The following is a 21,222-nucleotide window of genomic DNA, read 5'->3' on the forward strand; positions in this document are numbered from 1 at the left end:
AATCCCTGCGACGCAACCCAAACCCCCTCCTCTTGGAATGCTGTCTGCTTATCCACTGACATGGAAAGATAGGGGAACATTGCTGCCTTGAGGAAAAGCTTTCTGCATTATCTGACACTGGCTAATGCTGTTTGCAGGGTTTCGGTGCCTTCGAGCGCTCCATCCTGACTCAGATTGATCATATCCTGATGGACAAGGAGAGATTGCTCCGGCGCACCCAGACCAAGCGCTCCGTGTACACCGTGCTGGGCAAGCAGGAGCAGGAGCCCCAGCCAGCCCCCCAGCCCGGGCCTGACAACTCGGTAAGGGGGCCTTGTTCCTGTAACTCACCCTGCAGCAGCGGGGAAACTGCACAGCAATTAGCAGAGGGAGCGTTCTCGTTCGTGAGAGGTTTATGGAGGAGACACCTGAGCGTTGGTTCCTGCGGTGTAACAGCTGAGGAGAAGATGTAGGCATTTCAATTCCAGTTTTATGGTGTTTGCATTATCTCCCCTCCCAGTTCTTGACAAGGTTTGGGCTGGGATTGTGCCCCTCCGGTGCTGGAGGAAGTGATGCTCACTAAATCTGCTTTTCGAGGCTACAGAACTTGCTTTTTATGCTGCAGTTCAGAGTCTTTAACCCAGAAAGTCACTTCCAAAATTGTACTGCATATAACCTACAGAATACATTAGTGGTAAGTCCGTTATTAATTTAGTATTTAAGAATGAATAAATACTCAATTCTGAGAGATCAGGTAGAATTACTGCACTAGCAAGATGTATTTTTGCCATTACATTAAAAATATCTGTAGTATTTTGCCAGAAAGACTTTGCAGAGTCCTATTTATTTCCCAGTAAAGGTATCATAAATCTATTTTGGCATTGGCAACGTTTCTGCCTTACCTTTGAATGTATTCCTAGTCCTTAAAAGCTTGTTATGTTGGGAGTTTTTCTCCATTCCTTCATATCATCAAGTGTGTTTACAGGCTGCTGCACGTGATGTCGTTGGAGTTAGGGACAGAAATATTCACATATGAGCTTTCAGTATTTCCTTTGTGCTTCCAGGAAGTGCTCCCTCCCTCAGATTCCAACAGACACCTGAAGGACATAGATGAGGAGATATTTGATGATGATGACTTTTATCACCAGGTAGGTGATGGTAAATGTGTGGAATTATGCCTCCAGTTGGTTTTTAATACTTACAGAGATAATGCAGGTGGTTCTGTGCTCTGTATTTCTTGCTCCTGTGAAACTTAGCTGCCTGTTTTAACATCCAAAATTTCTGTGGATAGCTCAGGGGACTTTGCTCTCAGTTTTTGTTGTAGGGGGCTGTGTGAGCTCAAACCTGGCACTGCTGCTCTGGGGGTGTCAGGGCTGCAGGGTGAGTCTGAGCCTGTGGTTCTCCCTGGGGAATGTTGCTACACAAGAGAAAAAATCACTGAATTCCCTGAAGGTGACTGTTCTCCCTGGGCAGAGTCCCATTATGAAAAACAATCCTAGTAGACCCTCAAAAGCACCGAAGTTACTCCTGTCTCAGCCTGAATCATCTCACCTCCCAGCTGAATGGGAGAACTGCAGGGCTTCTCTGGCACTTCTCTTGGAGTCATTCCAGCTTGGATCCGGGCCAGTCATTCTTTTAATTTGCAAAATTCTTAGAAACAAGGAGTCTGCACCCAGTGCACAGAAACCTTGTGTTTGTAGCTTGTTTAAATAAAGACAGTGCCAGCTTTGTGAAAAATGGAAGTTGTCACATATTGAGGAATATGTCACTGTAATTCCTTCCCCGAGGCACGAAAACCTGAGTCTGCTTTGATGATCCACAGAGAGCTTGAACTTCAGGACTAGACCAATATCATTATATCATTAGAAAGGCAGAAATTTTTGATCTGAATAGTGTTCAGACTGTCTAGTGAAGTGTTAGGGCAGTGGAAGAGAGCTGTTACCAGGTGCTCTGGTAACTGATTTAACCAGAAGCATTTGAATTTTTCCAAAATTTAGGGTTTCATGTACAGAGCCAGGACTAGGGGTGAATGAAAAGGTGTATTAAATTGGTAATTCTTGTCTGTGTTTTACCAGTAGGAAATACAGAGAACTTTAAACATTGCCTTTTTTTTGCCCTCCGAGAAGGTTTCCAACACTCTTCCAACCCTTCTGCTGTAGATGTCCCAAGAAAATTTTTGTAGATCTCACCTGGTGCAGAATCAGGACAATTTGAATATTTAATATTTGTGAGGGATCTCCTCAGGGCAGTCTGCCTTGGAGCCAGGATTACATTCCAAGCTACAGCTCCTCTCCAGGCTCTGTATTTAGTGTAGGTGTGTCTCCACTGCTGTGGGTTGAGCAGCATCTCTGGGGCAGGGGAGGATGCCAGGCCCCCCTGTGTAGGCTCTAAGTGGTGATCAGAGAGTGTCTGTCTTGTTGGGACCAGGAACTGAAAGAGCCAAATCTGTGAGGTGGAATTTGGGGGCCAAGTGGACCCTAAGAACAAAAACCAAATTAAGTCAGTGTAACAAAATCATGGACTGGTCAAGGAGAAATAGCTGAGATTGACAGTCCGTGGACCTGTGCAGAGAAGGTGCTTATTGGCCATGAAATGTTAAATTTTCAAAAGAAAAATAGCAATAGATGAATGGCCCAGTCTTCCCTTCTAATAACTTTAACTCCGATAAATCGTGATTTCAGAAATATGACTAGTCCCAGCTTAGCTTTTCCCCTCGCTGGTTAATTGGGGTGCTGGGGTTAATCTAAATTAAAACTTAAACTAATAGAGGTCATTGAGGGAAGAGAATCACCTGAGTAAAACAAATGGGTCTGCCAGGCGCAACTGTATCTTGGCCATTTCCCAAGAGGGAAGTGGCAGCAAATTGGAGTTGTTTCAGCACTCGGCAGAGGTGAAGGATGGGTGACACGGGTTTAATGCGCGGCACCTCCGGAAGCGTTCCAGATTGCATTCCAGGCTGTACCAACTGCTCCTGGATAGGAGCAGGACCAACCAGCAACATCTGGCGGCACAGCGAGGGATGGGTGCAACTTTGGGAACCCCATAGACTCTAAATATGGTGCTTAGCCTGGTGCAGGCTTTAATCACTTCCCACTCCTTGGCAGCGGGCTCCGACAGCTTATCCCGGCCTCGTACATCACGCGCGGACATCTGCTGAGCCGCCAGGCAGCCACACATTCATTTTCCTTTCTTGCTTGGGGTTTTTTTTGCATCCCTCCCTCCTTCTCTTCCTCTCTCCCTCCCTTCCGCCCTTCTTCTCCCCTCCCATCCCCACCATGCTTCCTGGGAGAGATGATCCGCACAGATTCCCGGTGCTCGTGGGGACGCAGCCCCGTACCAGCCGCCACCCAGCACCTGTTCCACTGGCCTGGTTAATGTCCCGTGTTCAGTGGGATTTGGCAGAGACTGGAGCTGTGGCCGGTTCAGTGATAAGGCTGGAGAAAATGGCTGTGTGTTTTCTCTGTCACCTCCCAATTAAATGGGATTCATAAAGTGCTTTCCTTTATTTGTCAGGGCGCTAAGCCGGAGCTGAACGCGGCATTCAGAGAGGGGAGAGTGCAGCACAATAGAGCTGACAAGGCCCTGAATGGGTTTGCTTTCACGTGGGTCATAACTGTGCAGTGCTTTTGTGTGTGTGTGTGTGTGATTGCATGTGTGGATATAAATAAAATGTAGGAGAGGAGCTGGTTCTTCAGGAGTGCTCAGCAGCGGCGCTGGTTGTCGGAGCTGAGGGTGCTCCCAACCTCTGGCCTCTGTGCATTATACTGATTGCAGGGTGCATTTCAAGACCTGCTCTTTTCTTCCTATTTAAATCTACATCCAGACTTTATTTTTTTGGGGGTGTCACTTTCATTTTTCTAAATAACATTTTATAATTATTAATTTATTTTGATTACTACTGAAAAGGTAAACATTCGGATAAAGAACAGCACTGGAAACCAACTTCCTCTGTGTGTCAGTGGGAAATTAGGCAAGTAAAAATGAACAAGAGCTGATGAATGTGCACAAGTTAATGATAACAGAATAAGTAGCCTATACTGTTTTATAATAGATTATAATACAAAACTCGTTAATGAAGATGTTTTTCTTGTGGAAAAACAATTTTCTTGTCCAGGTCTTGGTGTTCAGTAGAATTCAGCAGGTGTGTCTGGGGGAATTTTTTGATGATTCAGGACTTAACTCTCTTCTGCCTGTTCATCCCACTTTGCCCACTTCTCCTATTCTTCACTTGTTTTATAAGCAAACACAAAATTTTTATTGCAGTGCCCGTGTTGAATGGTGATGGAAAGCTGAACTGAATTAGGCAAGTGAAATATTTTTATTTGGGTTGCACTGAGTGGGAATAGTTAAACTGTTTCAGAAGAATCCTCATCACTGGCTAGAGCCAAGTTCCTTTTCTTTTAAAGTCTCCTTCATACGTGGTTTTAAGGGAAGAAAAAGGCTTTTTATTTTTAGAAGTCATATTTACGTAGAATTCATTACAGCTGATATTGCAGCATTAAGACTTAAAATTCCAGCCTGCTACCAGGGAGCTGCTGGTCTGACATGCTACAGTGGAGATTTTATTATTAGGTTGAAATACTCCTCTGGTAAAGGAGAGAGTGGAAATTGCTTTATTTCCAACAGGAATTAGGTTAGTGTTCATATGCTAAGTGTTCCACTGGTAGCAGCTCTTCCCAGAACAAATGTTCATCATTGATGGCAGCAGGTATGCCTAAGGAGAATTGGGAATATACATAATTCCTTTTTTTCTCTGCTCTCCTGCTCCCTCCTCCCCTGGTTTTGGTTGTGTTGTACGTCACTGTGTTTTATAACAACCCACAGTCACCAGCCTTGCCCGTGGGCACCACAGCTTCAGAAGCTGAGAGCAGCCAAAGGGGATGGGGGAACATCCAGGGAAACACTAAAGACTTCCAAGAGGGGTGGCAGCAGCTTGCCAAGCAGGAATGGCAGTGGCTGGGGAGGAATGTCATTTTGCACACAGCATCACGTTGGCATAGCTGTTCCTGCCTGGGAGTCACCCCAAGGTGTGAACAGCAAGGAACAGACTTAGTGCCTTCCTTACCTACACCCTGACTGCTTAGGGAGGAGCTGATCCTGGAGAAAATGCTGGTTAGCTGTAGGACTGCTGTCTTGCTTTATTGCTGTCCCTGTGGAGTGGCTCTGCATGTGCCTGCCCACTCCTGCCCACTCAGTGTGACACTTATGCTTTTACAAGAGACCAAGAAACCTCACTGATTTCCTTTTTCCTGTCCTAGTGCTCAGAATCACAGACTGATTTGGGTTGGAAGGGACCTTAAAGACCACCCAGTTCCAACCCCCTGCCGTGGGCAGGGACACCTACCACTGGAAGGTTCACCCAGCTTTAATCTGAGTAACACAAAATAAACCTGCACCTCTCAATCTCTTGCTAAGATACTTCCAGATCAATTTGTTTCTGTTCTGAGTTGTACTTTTATCTAAATCCCGTTGTGTGGTTCTTTAAATCCCACTATATCACTCCTTAAATCCCACTGTGTGGCTCTTCAGAAAACTTTACCTGATGGGGTGAATTTCCCCTCCTGTCTCAAGCAGTTTCCTGGGCCCCTTCCTCTCCCAGGAATTTGATAATGCCATAAACAAGTAATTACTAATCCAGTGAACTATTAAAAGTCGATAATGGTGAAGAATAGAGAGAAGACTGGCTTTGTGACAAGCTGGTTTACCTTAATTAAACCGGTGAGTGATTAATATGGACAGCTGATCTTGTGGCTTTAATTAGATGCATTTAGAGTTTTGTGTGAATAAGAGATGTCTCGAACCATCCCACAGGTTAATGGCAATACAATACTCTTATCACAGGCATGTATCTTTCAAATGGCTGGGTAGATGGTTAATAACACGTTTTAAAGCTTGATTTGGAACTTCTCTTAATGGGTTATTAGAAAATAGGCAAGTCTGTGCATCTTACACAAACCTGAATTTGAATAAAATGGTTTTCAATAAGAGACCGTCCGCAAGATTTCGTCTTGCAAATTAAGTTTTTGTAAATAGATTTCAGAAAAATAAATTTTAAAAAGTGTTTCAGGGGGGTTTGAAGTAACATTTGAGCTGCAGTCTTAAATTTTCTCTGGTGTTGGTAGAAATCCAAATGGTGTTACACTGCTCCTGAGTGGGGCTTGAAAGGAGAAAAGGAACAGCTTGTTTTGTACCTCCAGGCAGAACTCAGGGCAAAATGTTTGCTGAGTGAGTCCTGGGCTAGAAACAACCTCTATGATTTATGCTGTTGTTGCAGGATAAATTCATATGATTCACCATGTCTCTTGGAGGACTAAAGCAGAAGAAAGTTAGATTGGATAGTAATGAAAATACATTGATAAAATGCAGCTTTGACAACTTTCTGTTCAGGAGTGACTTTGCATTTTCACCAGGAGGGAGGAAAAGCATCTGGTGGTGCACATCTTCACTTGGACTCAACAAATTGCATGTAGCTTCTCTCTTTTTATTTCCTACAGTGATTTTGTTAAAAAACCTGCTTTGTAAACTGTTAAAAAAGACCTGCACCCCGCAGTAGTTGTGCATTCACTGTCTCTAGCAGCAAACACACATTTAGCTAGAAAAGTCCACATAACCATTTGCAAATATTTCAGAGTTCCTCACTAATAAAGTGAATATTTTTTTTTTAGGAGTGACAGAGTGTTCTAGTAAAGTTAAGCAGCTGCTGATAAACCTAAGTCTGGGTTTCTCCCATTTTTCTCATTGTTTCAGAATCCACAGGCAGTGGAATCTTTCTCTGTTTCTGTTGCTTCCAGCAGGTGACTGAGCTGGGAGAAGCAGTGCAAGGCTCTCCTTTTGCATTGTGTGCAGTTGTTTTCAAATGAACATTGTCAGACCTGTGTGATATTATTATTATTGAGTCGGGGACCCTGGCAGAGCTGTGCTCACCTCTGGGCACACCTCACTGGGGGAATTCAAAGGCACCAGTGCCACTTGCAAGACAGAGCAGGTGCCTTTGATGCACTGTGGCACAAGTGATCCGTGCCTTCCCTGGCTTTTCTGAAGGTCTTAATAACACCAGAGAGAAGTCATTCCTTTTGTTCCAATTTTATATCTAAGCTTTGTAAACTCAAGCCCTTGATCTACTACAGATGGACTTTCTTTTTTAATTTGATTTGCTCTGTAAGGTCTAAGACAAGTGAGCCTTTTGTCAGGAGGCTGATTTCAGCCATCCTTAGCTCTTTGTCTCAACTGGAAATTCTTAGGGGTCTGCAAATCAGAAAGGTCACCGACTGTAGTATTAGAAACACTGATAGATAGTGCATGAAAATGAGACCTAACCTCTAAAATGAAAATTGACCTCTAAAATGAGAAATGAATCTCTATTACCCTTGAACAACACCCTGATGGCATTTCTAAGTCCCTCTAATTTCGTGCAGTGTACTTTGTGTGCATCTCTTTAACTGGCGTGGAGAGGGGGCCCTTTAGGGTGGATCCTTTAGAAAGCAATTCCTGACTCTGCTGTGGGTTTTGGCTTTGGTGGCAGCCAAGGCAGGTGAATACTGATGGTGTTCTTGTGGGAACACTCTGGTCTGTGTGAGTAGCTGTGGATTGTCAGCTCTGGTGTGCTCAGGACACAGGGCAGTCAGCTCCCATCTCCAAACCACCCCAAACCATCTCCAAACCACCCCAAACCATCTCCACGGACTTTTCTTCCCCCATGTGGTTGGTGGTGCCTGGTTCTGCCTGGGGAGTGGTTGGGGTGGTGTTATTGGCCAAACTCTGTGGAGTTCAGAAGCAGGCACGTGAGGAGCTCTCTTGGCAAACATCACCCCTTCCTTCTGGAGAAAACCAAACTGGGATTAGCAACTTCCTTTGCTCCACGTCGCCCGACACAGTTTGTCCTTCTGGTTCCAGCTTTCAGTAGGGGCAGCTCAGAGTTGGCAGCTGAGCTTCTGGACGTGGCTGTGCTTCGTTGCAGTTGTGTTTGCTTCCATGGGAGGCTGAGCTGAGGGTTTTGAAGTTCAGGGAAGATGCGAAGGAGGGAAAGCAAAATAGGATCTGTTTCAAATCAAAGCCTTTTGATGCCGAAATTGCCTAACTCAGACTCAGTCTTCACACATCAGGGCTCAACGCTGATAGTGATTTACTTACACTTCCTAGTTAATAATTAGACATTGGGAGACACCATATATCATTCCTAATGGAATATATGGGATCTGATGAGAGTTTTCTGTTTTGACTAATAAATTTTAACCAGAATCGCCAAGCTTAATGAAATACTGCGGCTTCGGGAGTGTTTTAAGTCTTGTGCTGGGAAAACAGTGTAGCTTTATTCAGTAAATGAATTTATCATTCCCTCTGTATCCCGAGCCCTGGCTGGCTCTGGAGCAGGGGCTGAATGCAGCACACTGAACTAGAAGGCAGAAAACTAATCAAATCCTTAAAGACCAAAGGCAGCGAGGCCTGGGCTGACTTTTTCAGTGGTAGCCTCTGGCTACATCCACTTTTATTTTAGTAACCATTGTTAGCATGATTTATAACTTCAGCCCCAGACATATGCTGTTTAGATGTAACAAGATGCTTTGCAGCTTTTCTTCCCATTTCCTAATTTCCCTCTTGCTCCTACTTTATTTTACTTCTCCCTCATCTTTGTCTCCCTCTGCTCTTCCCAGCAGTGTCCCCAGTCCTGCATTTGACACTGTTGTGGAAGAACATTTGGAACAGTGGAAGACCTTGTCAGTGGCAAGGTCAACAAAACTAGTACAGGAACCTGGCCCAAAAGTGCATCTTAGAGTCATGGAATGGTTTGGGTTGGAAGGGACCTTAAAGCCCATCCAGTTCCACCCCCTGCCATGGGCAGGGACACCTTCCATTAGCCCAGGTTGCTCCAACCTGGCCTGAGACACTTGCAGGGATGGGGCAGCCACAACTTCTCTGGGCAACCTGTGCCAGGGCCTCCCCACCTCACAGGGAGGAATTCCTTCCCAATATCCCATTTAACCCCGCTCTCTCAGTTTGAAGCCATTGTTCTGACCAGGATGGGTGTATGTGTAAGATCTTGGCAGCACTCCTTGGTCTCCCAGTCTGTGGATTTCTGGGCCACCAGGAAGAGCAAATCCTTGTGGAAATGTCGTGCTGCTCAGTTCCCTGGGAGCGTGGGGTGTCTGTGTGTGACCATCTCCGTGTGCCTTCTCTACCTCGTGCCAAGGAACAAGATAAGATGAGACAGTAAACACACCTTAATGCTGGAAGAGGAAGAAACCACTAAAACCTCTCTGCACCACTTCTCACTGCTGTTCCAACCCTCCCTCCCACCTTGCTTTTGACAGAATATTGACTAGAAACCAAGATCCCATTTCTGCTTAGCCTTAAGGGCAGCTGTTTACAGAGTGGCGGTGTTACACAGGTTTACTGTGTCGTATGTCTGTGTAACACTGGATTTGGATCTTGTATTTAGCTGCCAGAAGTGACTGTGATGAAGTGGGAGAGATAAACTGATAGATTGTGTGCCAGAAAGATGTTGGGAATCAATCAGATAAACAGGGCAGAGAAGTAGCTTGCTGTTTTCTAGTGATAATAAACCAGTGGCCTCTCTCCTGGAATTTTTTAATGTAATTGCTGCAGTAATGATCTTTAAAAATAAGCAAATAGAAAAAAAAAAAGTAGTGGCAGGTTTTTAATTATGTTTGAATCCCTTTTTTTTTTTTTTTTTTTTTTTGGTAATGTGATGTATGCCCTGAAGGAAAGTATAGGGTGGAGGAAAAGCATCCTGCATCCTTTCTTCCCTACTGTCTTTGTGGAATTGCCTGGACTCTGTTTTCCAGGTGGGGCTGTTTCGGGTGCTTCTGAGCTGAGGCAGTAACTTCACTGGGTGGGGAAACGTTGGCATCTCTAAAGCAGTCAGTGCCCCTCAGTTTTGGAGGGTTTATTTCTGTTCTTGGTGTTAATATCCTGGCTGATACCCAAGGCACAGCACGTACAGCTGACAGTGAGTGGTGATAAACATACAGCACCAGTCAACTATCCAAAAAGGCTGTTCACAATATTCCTTGGCTGCAGGAAGCAAAAAGGACAAACCCCAGCCCTCAGGACACGAAAAGAAATAGAAAAGCCTGCTTGAGCATTCCTGCTCTAGCTGTAAAAATGATTTTGCTGTGCTGTTCCTCAGAGCGAGTGTTACTGCCCAGCAGGGCTTGACTTCTGTTGGGCAAGTGCTTCAGGTTCCCCCCTGCCCTCCCCAGACAAATTGTGGGGTGAGGCCTGTGGGGCTGAGCTCTTCCTGCAGTTCTGCCTGTGCTGAAAGGAAGACTGAACTACTCCTGGGTCCATCTGAAACTGTGCACAGAAACTGTTTGTGGTGACCTTCGGTGTTATGTCCCAGTCACACACTCTATGGGGATATTTTGGAAGAGGGAGATGACCTACACTTACTCAAACTTTTACCATAACCATTGGCTTTTTCCCTTGGAAAGCTCTTTGTGCAGAGCAAATGTTACAAAGCCTCGGGTTTGCCTTGAGGTTTTTTAGGGAGTTTCAAAAACGAGGCCCTTGGGAACCTGGCAGCTAATTGTTAATTCTTCTGAGAAACCTGTGGGCCTGTTTGCATTGACATGTCCTTACTGGGCTGTAAATGGGAATTTTGTCTTTCTTCCAGCTCCTCCGAGAAATGATCGAGCGTAAAACCACTTCCCTGGACCCCAACGACCAGGTAGCAATGGGCAGGTAAGGAGGGAGTTGTCTGTAACATCACTGCCTTCATCCCAGCACTGCATTCCAGCAAAATCACCTGTGGCCTTCCAGTCCAGTTCATTGTAGAGGGAAAAATGCTGAGTCGAGCTGGAAAAAGCATCTGGGTTTAAGAAATTGCCTAAGAAATTATTAAATCTTTATGATGTTAGTCAGGAAGCTCATCCCCTGTAACATATTCCTTAGTTATGGATCACACAGTCTGACTTCTAAGCTGTGCCCTGGTTTGTGTGTGATCCCCTGGAGACACTTCCCAGATATTTCCAGGTATTTCTGTCTCTCAGTGGTTCAGGCAGCACTGAGGGAATCCATACCTCTGGAATTTGGCCTGTTTTCTTTATGAACTCTGACTTGTTTTAGAGAAACAAAGCTGTTGTGGCATCAGTTAAAGCAATTCCTCTGTATACAATATATGCCTGCTGCAAGAAAAGATTCTCTGCAATTAAAACAATATCAGGGAATGTTTCCTACTTGCAAAAGTAAATTGTAATTCCATGCAGGGAGGATCTTACTTCTCTGTTTTATTCTGGAGTGAGAAAATAAAGAACCTTCCAAGTGCCACTTAATGAGCAGTGTACATTTAAATAACCACAGGCTCTACTTTGGAGAGCAAAGGAAGGCTGGAAATGCTGGAGTTGGGCTCTCCCCTGAAACAACCCATGGGGTTATGTTTGGAGAGGGGAAGAAAATGCAGCAGGGAATTTTGTGATGGTGAAACGACTTTTCTCCGTGTAAAATATTACCCAGATTTTAGTGCAACGTGTCAAATTTATTTTGTGTACGTCTGGAATATTATGGAAAGCTATTCACTATAATTTAACGTGATATAGACAAAATTGCATTTAAGTAGTGATTACATTGTACATTTATCTGACTTTACAATAAAATAGATTACAGTAATTAAGATTATATTAAGATTGCAGTAATTGGATTTTGCTAGATTTTTTTCCCTGATGTTGAGTTTTCATTGTATAAATCAGGTAAGATGACGCTCCTTTTAGTTAAAAAAAAAAAATAAAATATTTATAACTAGGAGAAGTTTTTCCCTGCTGGAAACTTTGTTGACTTGATGAAGTTCTATTTGAGAAGTGGAGCCTTCAACACAGTTGGGGATCAGACGGTGTTTCTGGAGGTGTTCAGTGGCTCTAAGAGTTGTGTACCTGTTGTTTTCCATTCCCCAGGCAGTGGCTGGCCATCCAGAAGCTAAGGAGCAAAATAAAGAAGAAGGTGGACAGGAAAGCCAGTAAAGGAAGGAGAATCCGGTGGGTGACAAGCAAACACGAGTTGTGGTTTGGCCAGCTGAGGCCTGACAGCACTGCCTTGGCTCTGGGGGGCTGATTCGGGACTTTTAGGGCAGGATTTCTCCCTCTGGGGAGTCCTGATGTTCTTTGAGCCTGGAATAAGGGCTTGGTTGGTGCAGCCTGTGGGCATTGCCCCGACCAGTCCTGGCAGGAGTGTTTATTGGTCTCAGGAAACACCAGAGAGAGGCATCCAAACATCCCTGAGTGGTTTGGGGCCGTAATTTCCAGGGAAAGCCAATAAACACCTCCTGTGCAATATATATTTCACTGACTAAAACCTGGACAGCAGCTCAGGGGAAGATGTGTGGAACTGCCTCAGGTAGATCTCTATTTCCCACCGACTGCCAATTGGAATTTGGTGTCTAATCTCTCTTTATTGATAAGTCACAGCTCTCTTTAGCTTCAGAGCATTTCACTCCTGGATCACTAATTAGGGTTGAGCTTGGTTGTGTTGGCAGTGGAAGAACCTTCCCTGTGGAAGGGGAGGCAGGCTGGAGAGCTGAGTTTTCCCCCTTTGCAGAGCAGATCTCCCAGTCTCCCTGAGTTTAGTGTGGCTGCATGATTTGTGGTGGGGGAGGATGCTGAAAAGCTGCTCTGCTTCCTGAAAAATCTGCGACATTAACCATCCTTTTGTGAGTAAACTATAAATCCTGAGTTTAGATGGCATCTGATAGAAAGTCAGTGGAGTCAGTCTGGGTCAGGCCTGGCATAGCAATTTTTAAGATAGATGTCATAGGATAATTTATTGAAAGAGGGAAGAGCTACTTTGTTGGCCTGAAAAGCCCATAATTATTGACTATCAATATTCTTTTCTGTCAGCATCACACATAATTGGATATATTCATGATTCAGTCAAAACTACTGACAACATCACACAACTGAGGCAGACTCGTAAAAGCTCCAGGAATAATGGGGAAGTCTCTCCTTGTGTGCAGTGTGTGTGTTCAGCATTCCTGGGAGAGCAGCCATCTCACCAAGCCAATTGCCTCTTACATCTTAGGGGCCTTTTCTTGCTCCTTTAAATAAAAGTTGCAGGGAAGATAGCAATAAAAGAAAAAAGTCTCATTGTCTGTGGTAAGGATTAACATCAAGTTAAGCTTTAGTATCTTTTCAGAATAGGCAAGGAGAGCCCAAATGGGTGTTTTTGATTAGTTGGTTCTTCCACTGAGGGACTTGGTGTCACCCCAGACAGATCCCTTACCCTCTGTTCTTTTTACTCCTTCTCTAAAATTGGGATAGCAATGCTTAAATTTCCTTTCATGAAGGAGTTTGAGATCCTGGAGAGCAAAGTGTTTAATACTAAGTTTGATCTGTCTCCTTTATCCTTCCCTTTTAGCAAAGCTTCAGTATTACAGCGTGTTTGGATAAAATATGCTGGTTTATTGCAGGGACTGAGGACCTTCAAGTGCTTTCAAAAGCAGTCAGCCTGCCACTTGACATGAGTACCTGTCCCCTTCACAGACAGGGAAGTTTGGGCATTAGGAAAGGAAATAAGCTCATCCAAACACTCCCCAGTCAAGAAAGCTGGTGCCTGAAACTCTTCTGCCCCTCACTGGGACGTGCCCTTTCTTGGGACAGACCTGAAGGAGTGATGTTTGCACACCTGCTTGTCATGTCAGTGATTTCTGGTCCTGTGCTGCTGCAGCATTCTGTGAATGAAATGAAATATTTCGTATCTGCTAGACTGGGATTTTCAAAGTCCTGATTTAAAAGGTGTGATTAGATCTGGACAAACAACTCGTGTCAGAGAATTTACCTGAATTGCCACGTCCCCGTGCCAGACTGTGGCAGTGTGAGCCTTGATCTGTTTGAATCCGTGGCAGTGTCTCATAAGGGAGCTGTTTCAGAGCCCAGGCTGTTGACCTGTCATTTGTGGCAGCACCAGCCCTGCTCAGCTGTGCCTGTTCCCTGCCTCCATCATTACAGCTTCGGGGACCGGGGCAGTTCCTTCCATTACCACTGACAAAGACTTGATTGTGCAGAGAAGCCCTTGTGTGAGGGTGAGTGTGTGCTGTGCCTGAAGAGCCGTTCTGAAATGGGCTTGTGAGCTAAAAATCCCCTCGAGGGAATGTTCCTGCATAAGCAAACAAAAGGGAGTGCAGAGGTGACAGAGTGGAAAGGTGATTCTGGGCAAATGCTAGTGAATCCTTTTGCCTGCTATTTGTCAAGCTCTAAAAATAGCAGCAGCCTGGATGAAACATTTCAGGCTGGGGTAGGCAGGTAGTGCACACCAGTGCCTTGGTTTGGAATCCCCTGCCCTCAGACACAGGGTTTAAAGCAACCTTTTCATTCAGAGGTTTTCAGTACCCTGTTAAATTTTATGTTGTGTCCTTGAATACAAGGCATGAGATGCACTACAGTGTGGAAAGTGGGAAGGAGATCCTGTACCTGGGGGTGCAGGACAGCTTGCAGAAATATTTTGATGATGGGAATATGCCCCATCTCATCTTTGCACGGGCCTTTTGCTGTCTTCTCCTTGCTTGTTTTTACATGCTCCATTTGTAAGTTATTCAGGGTAAGATTTTCTGACTATGGACAGGGCTGCAGAGTGGGATTTTCATATCCTTCAGGGCCCTGCATACCACAGAGCAAGGAAGAACTGGTAGCAGATGGATGCTGGAGAAGGTCTGATGCTCTGATGCTCCTGCTGCCTGCAGTGGGCTCTGGGCACAGATTCCAGAAGGTGATTAAGATGCCAGCTGAATGGAAGGCTGGAAAGGAGTGTGTGTTTCTCTGACTTCTCAGGGTTGTCTGTCTGGGAGTCTGATTAGGGACTCGCACACAATTAATGGATTCTGCCTGTCCTCTTCCTCACTGGGATAAAAAAGGATTTACTTGCTGTTCAGTTCATTGTATCATCTGATTATTTTTGTGTCCATGTTGTAAGAAAGGAAGAGGGAAGGGAGGGGGAATTGCCAGCTACAACTGGTGACTCCTTAGGAATCAGCCCCCAGGAAAGCCAGTGCTTTTCCTTTCAGGGGCTGGAATGGTTCTAGTCCAGCAGCAACATTTCCTTTTCATTAATAGTCACTAATGTGCTGCCTGCTTATTTCCTGCACTCCTCAGGTATCATGTGCATAGCAAGCTGGTGAGCTTCATGGCACCTATTGACCACTGCACAATGAATGATGATGCCAGGTGAGTAATAGATTAATTATGTTTCTCAAATGGCTCCATGACAGCGTGGTATTGACCTGTTCTTCAGGCTGTCGCCCCCTCCATTCCTTCTTATCACTTCACCATTTGTCACTGGCATCATAGCCTGGGTGTCTTGGTCACATCTGTCCTGGCAGCCTGGCTGAGCTTTCACTCTCTTAATTGCTGTGACTCCAAACAAAGAAGTTTTCATAAATCTCAGTACCCACATTTTGATTCCTGCTTTTAAAACTCCTCTGGTTTTGAAATGTTCCAGTTTGAAGGAATTCGTTTGGAAATAGGCAGCTGAGTTACCTGGTGTCTTCAGGTATAACCAAAACTTAGAAAGAACTTGTCTTTTAACAGAAATGGCAACTTCTAGATTCTGGCTAATTTGCATTTTTTTAGATTAGTTAATAGTTAGAATAATTCTGTGAAGATTCACTCAAGAACCCAACTATTCCTTGTGTTTATGTCTGTTTAAAGAGTGACGAATTTTGTTGGAAAACTATAATGATTTAATGTGCTAATTAGTAAAGAAAATGTCAGTAAAGTTTTGTGCAGAGTTACTAAACAGCTCTCCTACATATCCACCCATATTTCTTCAGTATTACAGTTTTAAACTGCATCTCGAAATGCTGAGCTCTTTGTGGGAAGGAGGTGGAATAATTTTTCCAGTGAATGGATGTAGAAAGCTTGAGAAACATCTTTCCCCTGGGTTGTGGAACATGTTTGTGCTTTGTGAGGGAGAGATGTCATTTGTCTGTTTGCGAAATGGAAACCAAATACCTGCTGTTCCTTGGCTGCTGCCTTTTGGGGGATTGCACTGACTTCTGGATGAGGAGTAAGCTGGGGCTAAGATGTTTTGTGTCCATAAGACCTGTAATGTTTCATCATGTGTGTTTCTCAGAGTTTCTTTGCTTTTTTTTTTTTTTCCTCTTTTTTTTCAAGTGAGAAAAAACCCCACCTGCTCTGAATTTTTAATATTTGTTTAGATCCTCTCACCACAAAAATAAACGTGGTGCTGGGTGAAAGCTATTCCTTCAGCCATATAAAGTGCTCAGTTCTTCCACCTCTTACCTGGATCGTAGGAAGAGAGGGACAGGTTTGAGCACTGTGAGATTAGACATGCACACTTTTGTCTATTTGGCAAATAAATCGAGTGTATTTTTGTTTCTGATCTGCAGGGCCTGAGCTGGCAGCTCTCTGTGCTTCCCAGCCAGCAGGGATCTCCTTACCTGTATGGAATTAGTGTCTTTGCTGTTTTAGATAACTCCAAATTAAACATGGAGCAGGATAGATGTACTTTCCTGGGAGAGTCAAACTGTCCTGTAGGAATGATTCTGGGGTGTGCTGCTTGTTCCCCACATCTTTTTGTCTGAGGGTAATTAGCAGGTGGCAAATGTGTTACAGGAAGAACCAGTTGGTACCATTTTCATTAATAATCTGCATGCCTGCAATATTTTTCTCTCTTAGTATTATGTCCAGATGACTGGTTATTATTTATGCTTTAGGAATTCAGAATGAGTTTGGGGTGTCAGTTATATTTGGCTGCAGTACTTATTGCACTGTCCTGCAGGCTGGGCAGGCTGCAGACCCCTGCTGAGCCCCCAAAATTGAGGCAAGCTTAGCTCACATGGGGTGTATGAGGGAGAGGGAGGTGAAAAAAAAGGGTGAGACCGACAATACAGGAGTTACAGTGTGTTTGCTGTCCCCAGAGGTGACATTGCCTCCTCCTTCACAGTCCACCGTGCTCACTTGTGTTCCAAAAGTTGCACAGAAAATGTGCTCTGTGAGCCAAAATCCTGCAGCAAGCCAGAGCAAACGTGGAGTGAGTGCATCAAACAGCTGGGGCAGGGGAGTCATTCTGTGCTATGGCCTTCTTGGGCCTCAGCTCCCCTTCATGTGCCATCCTCCTCTGCCATCCTCACACCCCTCGCTCCCCGGGAGGCACCTCGAGCCCCCAGCACGGGGCCTGACCCCCAGAACTGGTGCAGCTCATCCGTGTCAGGCTCTGTCCTCACAGTTCTGGGGGTGGTGGGGACAGTGTGGCTGACATTTGTTTTCCTGGGAGTGTGTCCTGGTGTTTGTGCCCACGTTGAGCTGTTGCATCGCTGGCGCGTGTCACCGAGCGTTCGGTGGCAGCAGCAGCTGCTGCTCATTGTCTGACTGCGGGAACTTAGTCCTGACATTAAGTTTATGAGTCACTTTGGAGGCTTTCCATGCTCTCTGCTAATGGCACTGCGGGCACTGAGCCCCTGTGCCGGGTTGGATGTGTTGATGTGTCACACAGCAGGTGTGCCCGAGGGCAGCTGGATCCCACTCTGCCAAGGCTGTGGATGGGGCAGGGATGGAGTCAGGCTGGGCAGGTTCTGTTCCTTGTTCTGCCAGTGGCTTCGTGGGTGACCTTGAGCAGGTTGCTATGTGTTCTGATTGCTCTGAGCCACAGAGAGCTGCTGGTGAGATGGGCCTGTGAAAGCAGTGGTTTAGTAATAGTGATTTTAGTAGTGTTTAGTTTTTCGATGTACACAGGAAAGCTTTTGTTTCAGATGCAAAAATAGAAGCCTGAGCTTTTCTCACTGTTGCCAAAATGCCTGCTGGTTACCTGCAGCACAAAGAACATGCCTATCACAGGCATCACAGTCTTCCTTTAGCAGTTCTCTGCAGCTTTAGTCCTAATGTTAAGCTTAAATTTCCCCCTGCTGTAATTTAGGCCTGTTATTTCTTGTCCTGTTCCATGTGGGCTTTGAGAACAAATTTGTGCTTCCTCATTGCAGCAGCCCTTGCACGTTTGGGTGGGAACCCTTGTGAAAACCTGAGTGTTATTTATCAGCTTCCTCCCCAGTTTACACCATTTGTGTTTGCATCCAGACATAAAACGTATTCAAAATATGGTCAGAGCCTGAAAATCAGGCCTCAGTAGGTGTTTTGGTTCAGCTCTCCCAAAGTGAAGGTATCTGCTGCTGTCACTCGTGTTTTTGAACATCAGAGCCACTCTCTAGGGGTCACTTTACAGCTCTGTTTAAAATACCCTTGCACCAGCCATAAAGACCTCTGTAGCAGCACCCAACTGTACCAGACAAAGCAAGAAGAATTCAGCATCTGCAGGTGAATCAAAAAGGAAAGACCAGGCCTGTACACTTGAGAGGGAAGCAGCAATGATAACAGCTTTCCTTTGTGACAAAAGAAGGTAATTTTATTGTTTGCAAGTGCAAATTACTGGATTGAAAATGCAAGTATACACTTCACAGAGACATGACTGTGCTCTGAGCCACTTTGGGTTTTTTTTTTCTGATCAGGCACTTAAAAGGCACGACCCCAAAATAAACACATGTCTGAACAATGGGGTGCTCTGCGTGGTAGTGGGAGGAATTCCACAGTGTCAGTGAGCTGTGTGTAAAATGGATGTAGAAATAGAGCTGACAGAACATTCCCCTTAGGTCCTACCAGTGGCCTGATTCTCCTGTGCATTTGAGCTGTTTTACACTGCTTTGGCTGTGCAGAGAGACCTTAAAACAGTGCAGTGAACTGCTGGCTCTCCTGGAGTGGAGGATTTCCCTGTGTGCTGGTGGCTGTGGGATGCCCAGGACTTCAAAGAAATGCCTGTGAGGAGGAGCAGCCTGAGCACTGGGAAGAGAAGGGGATAAACAATCGCTCCAGGATTGTTTTACAGCCCGAGTTCGAGAAGAGGAACGTGCAAGTCAAATAACTGCCTTTGTCAACATCACTGCCACTTTCTTTCTTGTTCTTGCTGCTGGTTGGAATAATAGCACTGGTGGAAGCAATTAATCTTCCCCTTGCCAGTTTTCCATGCACCCTATGCATGGGCATGGCTGTTTGACCCTGTGCTCACATATATTATGGTGTAATGTGTGGGACACTGGTGGCCTCCAGCCCTCCTCTGTTTTAACCCCTCTTTGGTAGTATTTTAAAACATACATTGGAAAGTGATTTTTATGGTTATCTTGGGATACATGTTTATAGACTTTAACACATTTATTGTCCTCTTGGGCCAAGGTTTTTCTAATCGGTCCAAGGTCATTGCTATGTAAATGGCCTGACCTAAGACAAGGGACCCGAAGGCAAACCTCTGGTGGTTGTCCAGAGGAGAGGGGAGCTGCCTTGGGCAGGAATTGCTCAGGGTTAGAACAGGGTTGGCTGTGATTTCTCCTGGGTTTGAGGATGGTATCATGTAGGTGCCACTTCCTGGACTTGCCTTGAAATAGGTTTTTCCCATCGCCGTGACCTGGGGAGCTTCACATCCTTCAGTGGCCCCATGTGCAGCAGAGCTGGGAACAGGCCAGTCTGCTCTGGTTTACACCTTGGGAAATGAGGCACACAGAGATGATAGCCTGTATCTCCAAAGGCTTTTGGGTCCAGAAATCCTTGAGGAAAGAGCCGTAGGGAATGGCCAAAGGGGACACAGAAGGTCTGGGATAGAGCTGAGGTTGAACCCAGACCTGTGCAGCCACCTTCAGCTGGCCCAGCTCCAAACAGTCTCATCTTTTAGGGGCTCAGACATTTGTGCACCTGAGAAAGCTCCTGTGCCAGGTAGGTGTATTTATGGGCGAGCTGAGGCTCAGCATTCCTGCTGGGGCCTCCAAGTCTGTTCCAAGTGAGGTGTTTTCAGTATGTGCAGGAGTGGGTCCAATGCACAGCCTTGTTGTGGCAAGGTCAGGTAAAGCCCCTGTTCCTGGGAGGAGCTGTGTGTGGATTTGGGTTTTATTCTCTCTGCCTGTCAGCTGTGATATACAGATCTTCAGATCTCTGCACTGTCCGTGTGTGTGAGGAACAGAGACTAAACAGAGACACTGTAAAACAAGGTCTAATATCAAATTACTGCGGAGTTTGATGAACATCTGAATTTCACCTCTGGAGGACGGTGACTCGCAGGAGAGACATCCTTAAAGGACACAGATGTTTGGTACGAACACCTTTATCTCCCAAGATGACTCAGGTTATTCTGACAGGTAAAACAAGATTGTGCAAATATGCAACAATGATCTAATCAGCTGGAACAACAGCAATATTTTAACTGGCGCTACCTTTTAACAGCATCATTAAGGGCTCTCATTACTCTTTTATTAGAGGCTCACTCTATTTCTTATCAGATTACAGAATGAACATAACTCATGGCACTGATTTGATCTCTTGTTAAAGAGGATTACAGCTTTGCATTAACTTGGATTGACACGGTTTATAATTTGCTGTTGATACACATGCTGGCGGTGTCACATGTTTGACCCCCTCCCCACAGCACCGCCGAGGAAAAGGACACCCATACATCATCATTAAACATGGCACCCAGTGCAGAACGGGAGGCAAAAGGAGCCTTTTCTGCAGGAAAGTCAGGCAGGACAAAGGAGACGTGTTCCCAAGTGCACGCCGAGATTCCGAGCGGGGATTTGTAACTGGGGGAAGGTGGGGAGGACGTGTCGGGTTTCCTACGGGTTGGTTTGTACCTCTGCAAATGGATCTTCGTTAGGGAGGAGGAATTTGCATCCTTTATGAGCCAAATTAGAGGGAAGAAGATGGCCCTGATGGGACTGTGTCAAACCAAGCAGTGTCACCACAATGTGGGAGCTGGGGAAGTTTTTTCCTGCTCTTCTGAGACCTTTCCGTGCTGTGTTTGCCCCCAGTTAGAGAACCCGTCCCTGCCTTCGGGCAGCACTGCTCATACACCTCGTGGGGTGAGCTCAGCCAGATCACCTGTTGGCCTGTGGTGGAAGTGACCTTTTTGTCCCTGGTTTGTAGGAACCCCTGGCATCTGCACCTCTGTGTCCTGGCTCCCTCCTTCCAGCTCCTGTGTCCTGCCCAGCCTTGTAGGGCTGCATTTCCCCGACACAGGGGGCTTTTTCTTTAGCAGATGGTCACAATTTTGTGTTTGACTTTGGAAGTGCAGACTTAATGCAGCAGAACTGGGCTCAGGGCAGGACTCACTTCTCGAAATCCCGTGGCCAAGTGCAAGAAGTGAATCCCCTGCCTCCACAGTCCCGTTGGCCTCAGGTCATGTGTGGCACAAGAGCATCCAGCCCACTCTTGCTCTTGCATGAGCCTGCTGGGAGGCTGAATTAACTCACAG

General features: G+C 45.5%; 1 protein-coding gene across 3 annotated transcripts in view; it reads left to right on the plus strand.

Moving 5' to 3' along the window:
- AATF (apoptosis antagonizing transcription factor) overlaps positions 1–21,222 on the plus strand; it is a 48,370-nt gene that overhangs the window by 20,509 nt on the left and 6,639 nt on the right. For all 3 annotated transcript variants that reach the window (XM_017821518.1, XM_017821519.1, XM_017821520.1), the window contains 5 exons: positions 138–302; positions 1,044–1,127; positions 10,613–10,680; positions 11,886–11,966; positions 15,072–15,143. In XM_017821518.1, coding sequence (XP_017677007.1) covers positions 138–302; positions 1,044–1,127; positions 10,613–10,680; positions 11,886–11,966; positions 15,072–15,143 — 470 coding nt within the window. The remainder of the gene's footprint in view (positions 1–137; positions 303–1,043; positions 1,128–10,612; positions 10,681–11,885; positions 11,967–15,071; positions 15,144–21,222) is intronic.

The sequence above is a fragment of the Lepidothrix coronata genome, unplaced genomic scaffold (genome assembly GCF_001604755.1).
Source record: "Lepidothrix coronata isolate B3197 unplaced genomic scaffold, Lepidothrix_coronata-1.0 Scaffold91, whole genome shotgun sequence".
NCBI classification, from domain to species: Eukaryota; Metazoa; Chordata; class Aves; order Passeriformes; family Pipridae; genus Lepidothrix; species Lepidothrix coronata.